The 13,642-nt window shown below is 42.0% G+C and overlaps 2 protein-coding genes across 5 annotated transcripts in view; one reads left to right on the forward strand and one right to left on the reverse strand.

Annotated features, from left to right (window-relative positions):
• The window catches only part of TMTC3 (transmembrane O-mannosyltransferase targeting cadherins 3), a 43,147-nt gene extending 34,296 nt beyond the window's left edge, over positions 1-8,851 (reverse strand). Inside the window, exons 1-3 of one of the 4 annotated variants that reach the window (XM_048500272.1) lie at positions 8,510-8,630; positions 622-746; positions 96-208 (exon numbers count right to left, since the gene is read on the reverse strand). In XM_048500272.1, coding sequence (XP_048356229.1) covers positions 96-98 — 3 coding nt within the window. In that variant the 5' untranslated portion in view covers positions 99-208; positions 622-746; positions 8,510-8,630. Of the gene's footprint in view, positions 1-95; positions 209-585; positions 747-8,509; positions 8,631-8,832 lie in introns of those variants that run through there. The other 3 variants (XM_048500270.1, XM_048500273.1, XM_048500271.1) reach the window with 3 other exon arrangements.
• Positions 8,852-9,073: 222 nt separating this feature from the next.
• The window catches only part of CEP290 (centrosomal protein 290), an 80,414-nt gene continuing 75,845 nt past the window's right edge, over positions 9,074-13,642 (forward strand). Inside the window, exons 1-5 of the mRNA XM_048501553.1 lie at positions 9,074-9,279; positions 11,684-11,780; positions 12,160-12,280; positions 12,384-12,461; positions 13,309-13,378. Of these exons, the coding sequence (XP_048357510.1) occupies positions 12,179-12,280; positions 12,384-12,461; positions 13,309-13,378 (250 nt within the window). The 5' untranslated portion in view covers positions 9,074-9,279; positions 11,684-11,780; positions 12,160-12,178. The remainder of the gene's footprint in view (positions 9,280-11,683; positions 11,781-12,159; positions 12,281-12,383; positions 12,462-13,308; positions 13,379-13,642) is intronic.

Here is a 13,642-nt window from a genome sequence, read left to right on the forward strand (position 1 = left end):
TTCTTGATATTAGGAAATTAAGCTTTTAAAGGTCAAGTACTTTAATCTTTGTCTTCAGAGTCAAAGTAATATATTTTTTAAACATTTTGACTTACCATTCAAGTACAGGATTTGTTCATTTATATGTACACTTCAGAAATAGCCATTTTAAAGTGAAGTTCCAATCTCTCAATAACTGTGATCAACTCTAAACACCTGTGGATCTTTACTAGAATTAAAGAGAGTGAGAAAAGAGTCTTAGAAAGCATACTATATCTTTATTAAGCAGGCAATCAGTAGTACGTTAAATACTAGCAATTTATTCCAGCAGAAGTTTTCATGAAGCAGAACACACTTCACGCATGATGTAGTAAAAATTAAAGCTATAAACAGAAAGAACCCAATTTATAAACAAGATCTAATGAAAAAGTGTTAACCAATCACTCAAAGTGAGTTATATTAACTGTTAACAAATAAGCACAGTAAAATAAACATCAGATCTAATCCAGGAAAGTACAAGAAATACAGGGAAGTACATCTGTGAAAGACTGGTGATGTTAAGATAGTAGTGAATATCTGGGAAGGGGGGGAGAGAATGTACTGAACTTTTTGAAGAATCCTGCTTCAGAACTTGATTCTCACTTTGCAGGAAAATGTTCTTGATGATTTAGAATATTCACCCAGTGGTTTGTAAATAGCGATTTTTCAAGTCAAATTTGCCTCTCTGTAACACAGCCACACCTCTGGGATTACAATCTGCAATTAGTCTATAATGAACCAGAAAAAAAGTAATGTTTATGTCACATTAAATTTCAGTACCATGCACCTTTCCTAACTGATGCCCTGCAGATTAGCCTTACCATGAAACCTGGGTTCCACCATGGTAGAAACATTACCCTGCCTTCCAGAAGACATTCATATGTTTACACATATTATACTATATTTATAATTACATCAACTTTTAAGGACATAAAAAACATCAGAACTTCAATGGATAAGATGGGGTATGTAGGGCTGCCGGAAAGCAGCACGCCAGAGACAGTTGATGGAGTGCAGAAAAAACACAGAGTGTCTGAGGTTTCTATTGGCACACTGAAAAGTCACAGATGGATGATCCACACCAGGTAGGCTCAGCTGGAGATGTCACAGTCACACTTGCAGATGGACATGGGGACTGACAGAGAGAAAATTCTTAGCAATTATTATGAAAACTCTGTGTCCCACATAAATTGCTTCTGTATACCCACAGCAGTGTACATATCACTGGATGATAACCACTGTTCAAACAGTTCAGTGCCTTCCTATTCTAACCATCTCAGGTGAAATTTTTTAAAGAATTTTAAAAACTGCAGCACACTGAAAAGTTACAAACCGTGCACTGATTTCTGTGCAGTTTCCCTTAGACAATTAAGGAGCCAGAAACTATATTAAATTGAAACCAATGTGATATGTGAGAACAACAGGACTTGAAAATGAACTTTTGTTATTCAGACAGATGAATCAACAGAAAACTCAACAATGACTCTTGCTAATGTAAGCATAAGGATCAGCTTTCTGAAGAAACATATCACACACCACTTTTCCTTGCAAGGTATGAATGGCACCACATGAATTGAGAGGTGCCATGCATTTGAAAGAAACACACACCTTTCTGATGTAATTAATCCACAAGACACACTTGAAAGACCATTCATATTTTCCAAAAGTGGGATTAAAGATCAAATAAGAAAAAAAGGCAAACTGGATGAATTCCTTAAGAAACCAAAGTTCTGAAATGCTTGTAGTGTAATTGACACATGGGTAGAGGAAGAGTATATTTTGATAACCTACAATTTAAACTACAGCCCAGTTTTTGATTAACTGATTTCAAAGGCAGCATGCAGTATATTCAAATAACAATACAATAAACCTATTATAGAACTTTAGAAAATGTCCAAGAATCAAAGCATTTGCTGTTCAAAGGAATGAGTTAGAAGTTCCAACAGGCAAAGATTCAAGTATACCTAAAGTAGACACAGTGCTTTGGAATGGACTTAAATGATTATCAACAAAAGTAACTTTGTCAAGCTGCAATGAAGTCAACTGCTCTGGAACCAGCAGAGAGGAGTAGCAGCAGAAGAGACTTGGCCAGGAAGAGCAGAGTGACCTGCTGGTGTTCATTTTGGAGGGTTTTCTCAAAGCCACAGCTTTTAAAACAGTGTATTTTAACAGGGGTTATCTCTTTTTCTCCTTGTAAGGCTGCTGAATCTGGAAGGTGGGGCTTAACAGGAGTTAACAGAGTTCATCTCTTGTTCCTCTTTGTCCTGAGAGGTGGGGCTTTTGTCCTGAGAGGTGGGGCTTTAGTTCAGTCTCTGGAACCAGCAGAAAGGAGTAGCAGCAGAAGAGACTTGGCCAGGAAGAGCAGAGTGACCTGCTGGTGTTCATTTTGGAGGGCTTTTCTCAAAGCCACAGCTTTTAAAACAGTGTATTTTAACAGGGGTTATCTCTTTTTCTCCTTGTAAGGCTGCTGAATCTGGAAGGTGGGGCTTAACAGGGGTTAACAGAGTTCATCTCTTGTTCCTCTTTGTCCTGAGAGGTGGGGCTTTTGTCCTGAGAGGTGGGGCTTTAGTTCAGTCTCTGGAACCAGCAGAGAGGAGTAGCAGCAGTGGGAAGAAGACTTGGCCAGGAAGAGCAGAGTGACCTGCTGGTGTTCATTTTGGAGGGCTTTTCTCAAAGCCACAGCTTTTAAAACAGTGTATTTTAACAGGGGTTATCTCTTTTTCTCCTTGTAAGGCCTAGCGGCGCGCGCAATTTTAATTTAATTTTTTTGTTTTTTAAATTAATAAGGACATATTTGACAGACAGTACGTGCAGATAGCTCCAGGGGGGCACTGACTAAAAGCTTAATATTTAAATATCTAAACAAATCAGATATGAAGGCAGAAAGCCAGCAGGGGGAGGGGGGCTTTCCAGTGTTTTGCACTGAGTGTCACATGTATGACTATCTGCCGCTAGGACAGAAGTCGTGGGTGTGCCCTCGCTGCAATGAGCTCCTGGCACTCAAGGAACGTGTGCGTTCTCTTGAAGCCAAGGTGGCAGACCTGGAGAAGCTGAAAGAGGCAGAGAGGGTGACAGACGAGGCTTTCAGGGACTTAACAGCCGGGTCCCACTCCCAAGGTGACATCTCTTCAGATGTCATGGAGAATGAAGGCCTTGGGGATGGAGGGTGCCAGTCTGAGGTGGGGAAGATGCTCCCTTAGATGGGATCCCTTCCTTAACTGGTGATCAGCTATCCTCTCAAGACTGAGGATACCCCTCGAGGAGGTGGGGGGCTCCCTTGTAGTGGGTGATTCGATCATTAGAAATGTAGAGAGTTGGGTTTGTGACAGGCGTGATGACCGCATGGGTGACTCTGCCTGCCTGGTGTGAAGGTTAAGGCGCGATGTCACTGCTTCGTCTAGATAGGCTTTGTGACAGTGCGCTGGGGTGGAGTCAGGCAGTTGTGGTCCATATTGGCAACCAACGCATTACTGTTAAGGAAATGTAGCCGGGAGGGTTCTGGAGAGCTAAATTTAGCCGCTGCTAGGAAACAGGTTGGGAAGTCCAGGACCTCCAAGGTGGCATTCTCAGAAAATGCTACACCAGTTGCCCACGTGCAGGCATGCGAAGCTAGGCAAGCTGGAGATACAGGGTCTCAATGCGTGGGATGAGAGAAGGTGGTGTAAGGCAGAGGGTTTCAGGATTTGCTTCAGGAACTGGGGAACACTTTTGGGACAAGGCAGGCCTGGTACAAACGGGACGGGCATTCATCATCTTTTAATTCCAAGAGAGGAACCAAGGCTGCTGGCGCTCAACATTAAAAAAAAAGGTGGCAGAACAGCTTTTAAACTGATCATTGTTGGGGAAAGCTCGACAGGAGCTGAGGTGACTTCTTTGCCCGGAATACAGTATCTATGGGGGATGCAGACAGAGAGGGGAGGTTTTTCTAAATCAACCACATACAAGCTTATGGAACATAGCAATGTGCATGTGACAAGGGATAGTGTCTGCAAAAGACTTGAGGGTAAAGCACATAAATCCCAGGTTAAGGACAGAGACAGGGTATACAGGTGTCTCTATGCTAATAGTAGAAGCATTTGACCTAAAATGGGGATCTAGACTACAGCGTTTTGAAGGAGGACTTTGATATAGTGGGCATTACAGAGACATGGTGGAATGAGGAGAACCAGTGGGATGCTGTTATACCAGGCTACAGGCTCTATAGGAAGGATAGGACAGGGCGCATTGGGGGTGGAGTTGCCCTTTACATCAAAGAGAACATAGTATCACATAAAATAGACAATGCAAGGGGAGCTGGTTCCCCTACAGAATCACTGTGGATATCAATACCAGGTGTGAAGGACAGTTTAATATTAGGAATATATTATCGTCCCCCAGACCAAAGTGCACAAGAGGATTCTGAGATGGAAAAAGAAATTAGAGAGGCCAACAAAAACAAAAATGGGGTGGTAATGGGTGATTTTAACTATCCCCATATAAACTGGAAAAATGCATGTTCAGGTCATAGTAAGGAGAGAGCATTCCTGGATAGGCTAAATGACTGTGGCTTAGAGCAGGTGGTTGTGGAACCAACCAGGGGAGAGGTGATCCTAAATCTAATTCTATGTGGGACCCAGGACCTGGTGCAGGAAATCAGTGTTGTTGAGCCGATAGGGAACAGCGACCACAATGCTGTCAGATTCAGTATCTCAGCATGCGAACAAGTGGCAACTACTAATGTAGTTACATTAAAGCCTACCAGAAAGGGAAATTTCTCAAAGATGAGGGGGATAGTGCGCAGGAAGCTGAAAGGGAAAATCAAGAGAGTCAAAACTGTCCAGGATGCTTGGAGGTTATTTAAAAACACAGTAATAAAAGCTCAGCTGGAATGTGTTCCACAGGTTAGAAAAGGCAGCACCCAGTCCAAAGGAAAGCCACCATGGTTAACAAGAGAGGTTGAGGAAATTATCAGAACAAAGAAAATGTCTTTTAGAAAATGGAAGTCCAGTTTGACTGATGAAGAATATGAGAGGGAACACAAATGGTGGCAAAAGAGAAGCAAGTTAGCTGTAAGGGAGGCAAAAAAGGATTATGAGGAACGCATGGCCTTGAACATCAAGACCAGCAACAAACAGTTCTTCAAGTACATCAAAAGCAGGAAGCCAGCAAGGGAAGCGGTAGGCCCGTTAGATGACAAAGGAACAAAGGGTGTGCTAAAAGATGGCAGGGAGATTGCAGAGAAGCTGAATGAATTCTTTGCATCTGTCTTCACCCAAGAGGAGGTGAGGAACATTCCTGCACCTGAACCAAGCTTCTTAGGAGGCGAATCCGAGGAACTAACGAAGATAGTGGTAGACAAGGAAGAAGTTCTGGCAGCCATTGATAAACTAAATGTTACCAAATCCCCTGGCCCAGATTGCATTCACCCAAGAGTTCTTAAAGAGCTCAAGCATGAAATTGCTGGTCTTCTCACTTTAATATGCAACTTATCCCTGAAATCAGGCTCCATCCCTGAAGACTGGAAGATGGCCAATGTCACACCAATCTTTAAGAAAGGATCTAGGGGGGACCCGGGAAATTACAGGCCAGTCAGTTTGACATCTGTTCCTGGTAAATTAGTAGAATCTATCATTAAAGATAAAATTATAAACATGTAGAAAAGCAAGACCTGCTGAGGAAGAGTCAGCATGGCTTTTGTAGAGGCAAGTCCTGTCTTACAAACTTACTAGAGTTCTTTGAGGGGTGAAAACAGGCATGTGGACAGGGTGAACCAGTGGACATTGTCTACTTGGATTTCTAAAGGCTTTTGACAAAGTTCCTCACCAGAGACTGTTGAGAAAACTCAGCAATGAAGGAATAAGAGGGGAAGTCCTCCTATGGATGAAAAACTGGTTGAGAAACAGGAAACAAAGAGTGGGTGTAAATGGGAAGTTCACAATGGAGAGATGTCGGGAGTGGTGTCCCCCAAGGATCCGTTTTGGGACCAGTGCTCTTTAACCTATTCATAAATGACCTGGAAGTAGGGGTGGGTAGCATGGTGGCCAAGTTTGCAGATGATACCAAATTATGTAGGGTGGTGAGAACCACAAAGGATTGCGAAGAGCTCCAAGCGGACCTTGATAAATTAGGTGAGTGGGCTCAGAAATGGCAAATGCAGTTCAATGTAGCAAAATGCAAAGTGATGCACATAGGGGCAAAAAAATTAAACTTCACATACACGCTACAGGGGTCAGTGCTATCAGTCACAGACCAGGAAAGGGATTTAGGCGTCTTAGTTGATAGTTCCATGGGAATGTCAACTCAATGCATGGCAGCTGTAAAAAAGGCAAACTCTATGCTGGGGATCATTAGGAAAGGAATTGATAATAAAACTGCAAAGATTGTCATGCCCTTATATAAAGCAGTGGTGCGACCGCACTTGGAGTACTGTGTCCAGTTCTGGTCGCCGCATCTCAAAAAGGATATTGAGGAGATAGAAAAAGTGCAGAGAAGGGCAACAAGGATGATTGAGGGACTGGAGCACCTTCCCTATGAGGAGAGGCTGCAGCGTTTGGGACTCTTTAGTTTGGAGAGGAGGCGGCTGAGGGGGGATATGATTGAAGTCTACAAAATTATGCATGGGGTAGAAAATGTTGACAGAGAGACATTTTTCTCTCTTTCTCACAATACTAGAACCAGGGGGCATTCATTGAAAATGCTGGGGGGAAGAATTAGCACTAATAAAAGGAAACACTTCTTCACGCAACGTGTGATTGGTGTTTGGAATATGCTGCCACAGGAGGTGGTGATGGCCACTAACCTGGATAGCTTTAAAAGGGGCTTGGACAGATTTATGGAGGAGAAGTCGATTTATGGCTACCAATCTTGATCCTCCTTGATCTGAGATTGCAAATGCCTTAACAGACCAGGTGATCGGGAGCAACAGCCGCAGAAGGCAATTGCGTTCACATCCTACATGTGAGCTCCCAAAGGCACCTGGTAGGCCACTGCGAGTAGCAGAGAGCTGGACTAGATGGACTTTGGTCTGATCCAGCTGGCTTGTTCTTATGTTCTTATATATACACTGACTACACTGCATTAGTCCCTTCTTTCAAAAGGCTTAATCACCTGCATACACTTATCCATTTAAGCCTCTGGCTGGCCATTAAAAACAAAACCACACTTATAAAAAAGCTGTGAGCTGTTTATTAGTACTTAAGGGTTTCATGAGAACCTAATAACAAATGCTATTTTTACATCTGATATATAAATTAGCCACCATCCCACACACAAAGGAAACCATTAGAAACACTCTCTTGATTGTAACCTAACTTTTACACTGCCTTACAACCAACTGCTGAAGGTGGCTCATGTTTAAAGGGTAAAGTAACTATTAGAACGTGTTTTTTATGAATGTGTCAGACTATATGTTTTTTCAGCCTGTACCTACAAACTAAATTCAAGACATCTACAAGCATTAAGTCACGTTCCCAAGAAACAACAAAAAAAGAGATGCAATATATAAACCTGTATTACCTATTTTCCATGCATTTGTGTACATCGTAATCTGATCTAGGTAATATCTATCTTCAACAATGGTATGAAAAATTGTACTTGTCAGTATTTCTGAATGATTAAATACAAATACACAGGTAGTCAGACACTGCTCTGTTTCACATGTAGGGGTGCTGCCACTGGATAAACTGAGGTCCAAATTAACTACAAAATACCTACTTTTTCAGCTTTGCAAGTGGTTTGCCACACATGTTGAAACATCATGTCAGGTTATTCTGTTACAGACTAAACATGCAGTACCTAACTACCTTGGTACAACACAAGAGCCAGTTTTCAGTCTCTTACAGTACAATGAACATAAACATAAGTTGTGATTCAGTTTAAATCCTGACTCATTCAACCGGGAAGCTCTACTGCATACCTCGAGGCCAGCCATTCTCTCAGCCTAACTGATCTCAGTTGAAAAGCTGTATGTAGATGGACTGGTGCAAAACAAAATTCAAAACTAAAGCCCATACCAAAAACCTTTTGTTTCCAGCTCTATTGGTCTGAACACAGAAGTAACAGAAAACCACTACAGGCAGGTACTGATTACTGCTGCTTTCAGCCCTCCCTGACAAATGTTAAGTTTCCTACAATCATATAGATTTTACCTCATAGGATGGTTCCGAGGACAAAACAGGACAACTAAGCATGCCCCACAGACAATAAAAGTATGCGATATACCCACAAAACCGCAACCAGAAATACTTTTAATAAGCCATAAACGCTCGAGTGGAGATGGCCATGTTGCACAGGGGAAAGAATTACTCCCACGCTGAAATTTCGAAGGCAAGAGGCCCTGATTTACCTCACTGATGGTTTTTCGAAGCCTTCAGAAAAGGCACCAAGCCAGGCAGAGCCAGGAACCCATTCACATCTTCCACAGCATCCTCGTGGGAGAATCACAGACCCGTCGCTTCTTTCAGGTCCCTGATCGCGGATCCCCCTCCAGCATCTCAGACATGAGCCCACTTACCTGGATGTGTCCGTCACTGACAAGCTCCCCGCCATGTTTCATCCCGCTGCCTCTTCAGCTTTGCCTCAATGCCTCGAGTCGAAATCCAAAGCAAGCGGACAGAAACTCCCCCCGCCCCGACCGCACCGCGCAAGCGCAAACACACGAGACCGATAAGAACGCTGGGAGAAAACGTCCGCCGTGACTCCGAATCCCAACATTCCAAGCGGAGCTTAACGCTTGACCATATTCTTAGTAGTGTAGAGCATCCTGGGAAATGTAGTTTGATATTTAATTTCTCCCTGGCACGATTTCCTTACCGTTAATCGTATCCTACAACTCACTTCGAAAGGTGTCGTTTTAGACCCCCGTTTAGAACACGGTCCTGTTCGCTCTTTCTTTGGCTTCTTCGTAAAGCTAACGTTGTTTGGGTAGCCCAGAGGGAGATTTGATTCGTCAGCCCCTTCTTCTTTAAGAGTATCCGGGTTCTTCTTTCGGTCCTGCTTGGGGTTGTTTGATACTGTCGCCTAGCAGCGGCCGTTTCCTCCTCGTTTTGCAAACAGCTACGGAAAGCGGTGAGTAGCGATGACAATGGATGGCAAAGTGAATGGGGAGGCTCGGGATGCACCGCTGATGAGGAGGAAGGAAAGAGCGCGGACTGCTTTCTCTCTCTCCGCCTCGCCTTGAAGGTCGCTGGTGCTGCATTGGAGTACTCCTGAGGGAGTTTTCGGGACTGCTATGGCCAGAGAGGTTTGCGGTGCTGCTCCGCTTTAACATTCTCAGAGGCGCTGGTACAAGCTTTTGTTTTGCGTTGCTTTCCTTGGTACATTCCGCCAGTGGTTTTGACTGAGGGGTGGGGCACATGCTTGCAAAACCTGTCTGGTGCACTTTAAAGACTTGTGCATGAGTTGTGCATTTTTTTCATGGATGCCTTTATTACTATAAATGGCTATAGCTGTGCGTTTTGCGGAACTCTAGTTGGAATAAGCGTGGTGTAATACTTAAGAGCGGAAGACTCTAAGATGGAGAACTGTGTTTGATTCCCCACTCCTTCACATGGACGGTGGACTCTGATCTGGAGAGCTGGACTTGTTTCTCCACTCCTATATTACAGCTAGGTGACCTTGGGCTAGTCACAGTTCTCTCAGAAATCTCTCAGTCCCACCTACCTAACAAAGTGTCTGTTGTAGAAAGAGGAAGGGAGGGAGTTTGTAAGCTGCTTGGAGACTCCCTACAGTTGAGGAAAGTGCAATGTAAATCCAAACTCTTCTCCTTTTACATGGATCTCTCTTGTCACCCCCTTTCATCCTTGTAATAACCCTGTGATGTCGATTCGGTTGATCAAGCAACTATATATAGCTATATATATCAGATGATCTGGGAAAATGAGAGCATCCACATATTGCTTGATATTGTGCTGTAGTATTAATTTGCCACTGGGTTTTCTTGTACATCCAGAGGAATTCAGGTGAATGATTGCTGTAGCACAACATCCGCACAATATCCAGTTAGATGTAGGTGCAGATCCAGCAAGTTGTATAGTAGAGATGGTGATTGGAACGCTGATTTCCTAAAGCTTAGTTCAACCACTATTTAATCCTGGGTCACATTTCACACTGGTTCTTCAAATTATAGCATCGTAGAGTTGGAAGAGACCACAGGGGCCATCAAGTCCCGCCCTGCCGTGTAGGAATACACAATCAAAGCACTCCTGACAATTGGCCATCCAGCCTCTATTTAAAAGCCTCCAATCTCCTGTCAGTATATCACTGATTAATGGTACATCAAAAGATCCCATACCTTTCTATAACTTTTCAGTCTTCAGAAGAAACAGGACAGTTTCTAAAAGGTAATTCTGTGAATTAATATAACCCATCAAAAGGTAATGTTATTTGTCAAATGCCCTTGACAAAGTCTATGATGGAAATGATGGCCACATGTAAGATAAATTCATAAATAAGTTCAAGACACCACCACCCAGCTAAATATGGACATAAGATCTTATTACAGACTAGCAGTTAATCCCATTGTATGAACAAATACAATGGGGTCTAGAAAACTGATGGGTTAATAGCACTCAGCAAAGGTACCAACCCCTCCTGCCTTCTCTCTTGGCCCTGTGTCACCAGCTCCCTCATCTTCCTTCTCTTCCCAGACTCCTGCATCAGCACGAAAGTGTTAATGGCAGCCACTGAGGGGATGTGACCCTTCCTGCCTTTCATCCCCCTTTGACCCATGTCACCAGCTTCCTCCTCCTCTTCCTGGATTCCTGCATTGTCTCTTAACAGTTAATGGTCCAGTTGTGGCTGCCAGTAGTTGTGGGCTTCCCACAAGGAGTGGCTGATGCATGCACCTGCTCCTCCTTAAGCAGCTGCAGACAGTACAGTGACTGTAATAATTCAGAAGTAGAGAAGTGTGAGCACATGAGACAGTGAGTAACCACCACATTCTGCTGTTTTGTTTGTGTTGTTTTCCCCCCCTACTGTGTAAGCCCCATCCTCAAGCCATGCGTTACAATTGGCTGGAAGTGAGTCTCTTATGGCGATTAGCTGGAAGTGAATTGTCACCAGTATGGTTAGCCTTTTATATAAAAAGATGGTAATTCTCTGCATTTACTACCTCTGTTCATGATAGTTAGAGTTTTAGGCTGCTCATTCCTATCAAGGCAGGTTACCTTGAACATATCTCCTTAGTCTAATTCAGCTGATTACCTTTTTTATTGTAACTCTGCACCCTGACTCCCAACTGACCTTTCTTGGTAGCCTTCTGACTTGAATATAAGGACTGATATATCTTCATTAGTGCCTAACTCTCCGAACCTTATTCCCTGGAAAACCTTCTTGGTCTCTAAGACATTACTGGTCTTGAATTTTGTTTTAATGCACTAATTGATTGTGTCCATTCCGTGTATATGGGAATGCACCAGGTTTAGTAAATGCATTCAGATTTCTGCAGTCCCCATATGATAGAAAGAAAAAGAGTTAGTCTTGGAAAAAATATAAAGCTGAAAAAGTTGCAGCTATCCATAAAAACAACAACTTGTTTCTTTGTCAAGATTTATTACGTGCCCCAATAAATTTAGTGCTGGGAGTGGGTTCTAATGCTTGTTTTAGCTTCTAGTTGCTGTTTGTGTCTTCCTTGTAGCCATGGATAGAAGTGTTATGACAAATTTTAAAAGCCAGCTTGATATTCTAGGAGCCGTCTTAAAAGGAGAGAGAGAAATGAACACTTGAGCAAGACAAGAGATTTTGTGCCTGTTGGGGTGCTGTCAGCGCTTTCATTGGTTCACCAAGTGAGTATGAGGTACACAGACATTTGACTCCCAGACAACTTCATGATGATCCAGAGATAGAATAGGTCAGGTAAAGATTTAATTAATCACTTGACTTCATTTTGCTATGACTATTATTTGCCTGAATCTTTTTGTATCTTGAAAGCTTTCAGTGGGTAAATGGCTTAGTTTAACTTTAGTTCATAGCCCTGCTGTTGCTTGGAATTCAGCTACATATCCACAAGGATCTTTGAAATATGATCTTAAGGATTTGGTTTGCATTCTGTTACTTTTTGAATATTCTATCTAGGTAGCTATAATTTCCTTTGTTGATTGATCAAGAAGATTCTCTTTATGCAAATATAATTTTTTAACACCAACTGCTTTATTCTTTTGGTAGAAATTGACCACCATTCAAGATGGCACCCTTTTTAGAATGGAAGAAGCTTATGAGAGTGGATCCTGATGCTTTACCTCATCAAGAGGAACTAGCTGATAATTTGTTGGAGACAGTAACCAAGGTTCATTGCCTGATACATTAAAGATATTCTGAAAAGAACTTAAAACAACATAAAATGTTCCTTTTCTTAATAGTAATGGAATGCTTTGCTTATGTATGTTTAGGTTGATGGAAATGATCTGAAGGATCAGAATCCTGAACGTTTAATTCAACTCTTTAAAATATCTCAGTCATTAATGAAGGTATGTCTTTAACAGTGATGCATCTTACTACAACAGTATTTATTTTTTTGTTTTTATATTATCTAGAAACTTTGTTATTAATGCCTATATGATAGAATTGTAGAAACATAGAGTTGAAAGGATCTTCCAGGGTCATCTAGTTCCACCTCCTCCAGAATGCAGGAAATTCAAACCACCTTTCCCTCCACACCTCCAGTGACCATCTTTTGGCTAAGATCTTGCCAAAGAAAGGGAAGATATATGAGACTTGTAAAGTGTGTGCCTCTGCAAGAAAAAGTGGCACTGATAGTGATCTGTCCCATACCTTGGGTAGGCCATGCTATAGTGCTCTTCTGTTCCTGATCCAGTACAACTGTTTGGCTGGTAGCATTTCTCTTCTTAGCATGCTAGCCTCTTATCTCCAGCTGAGAACCAGCCACAGCAGCAACAGTTAGCAAAGCTTATTTTTCTCATTAGCAGGGCCAAATGGCAGGTGTGACAGTAAAACAGTGGCTGTATTAACTGTATTTTATTTGCTGCTAGTGGTTTGGCAGAAAAAATGAGGTTGTTGTCTTGCGGTCTAAATCACATCAGCTAAATATTTTATGTATTGTGAGAAAGCAATACAGTTTTATTTTATCGTGTATTCCAGGAAGTATAAGGCAAGAATGAATCTTTACTTTGCTTTTTGTGACTTGGGTTTCATCACTATTGCTAGTGGACCTATCTGTGATCATGAGTATGTCAATTGTGTGATCATGGAGTCTGAGCTTTATGTAGAATAACATTTATTTTATTTTGGACAATACATTCTTGTGAAATCACCTAAAATATTTTTATGTGCTTTTTTTTGGTACATTGGTTATAGATGAAAACTCAAGAAGTAGCGCTGGCTTTGGAAGAAGTTGAGAAAGCTGGGGAAGAGCAAGCCAAATCTGGTATAACTACTTCTCTGTATAAGTAACACACATATACAATCAATTGTATATTTTTTATCTGGAAAACAAGATTACATGTTTATACTCTATGCTTCCAACAAGCTCAGGGATGTCCATTTAAAAGGTAAAAAATGAGCAAGACTGAGTCAAAGATTAAGCAATTTTAAAATATGTCTGTGTCAATAAAAGATAGGTAAGTATTTCTCCCATAAGTTGGACAGTAAAGAAAGCTGTGGTGCTCTGCTAAGTTGGAGGAGAGTTTTA

This window comes from Sphaerodactylus townsendi, linkage group LG06 (assembly GCF_021028975.2).
Source record: "Sphaerodactylus townsendi isolate TG3544 linkage group LG06, MPM_Stown_v2.3, whole genome shotgun sequence".
In the NCBI taxonomy this organism is placed as follows: domain Eukaryota; kingdom Metazoa; phylum Chordata; class Lepidosauria; order Squamata; family Sphaerodactylidae; genus Sphaerodactylus; species Sphaerodactylus townsendi.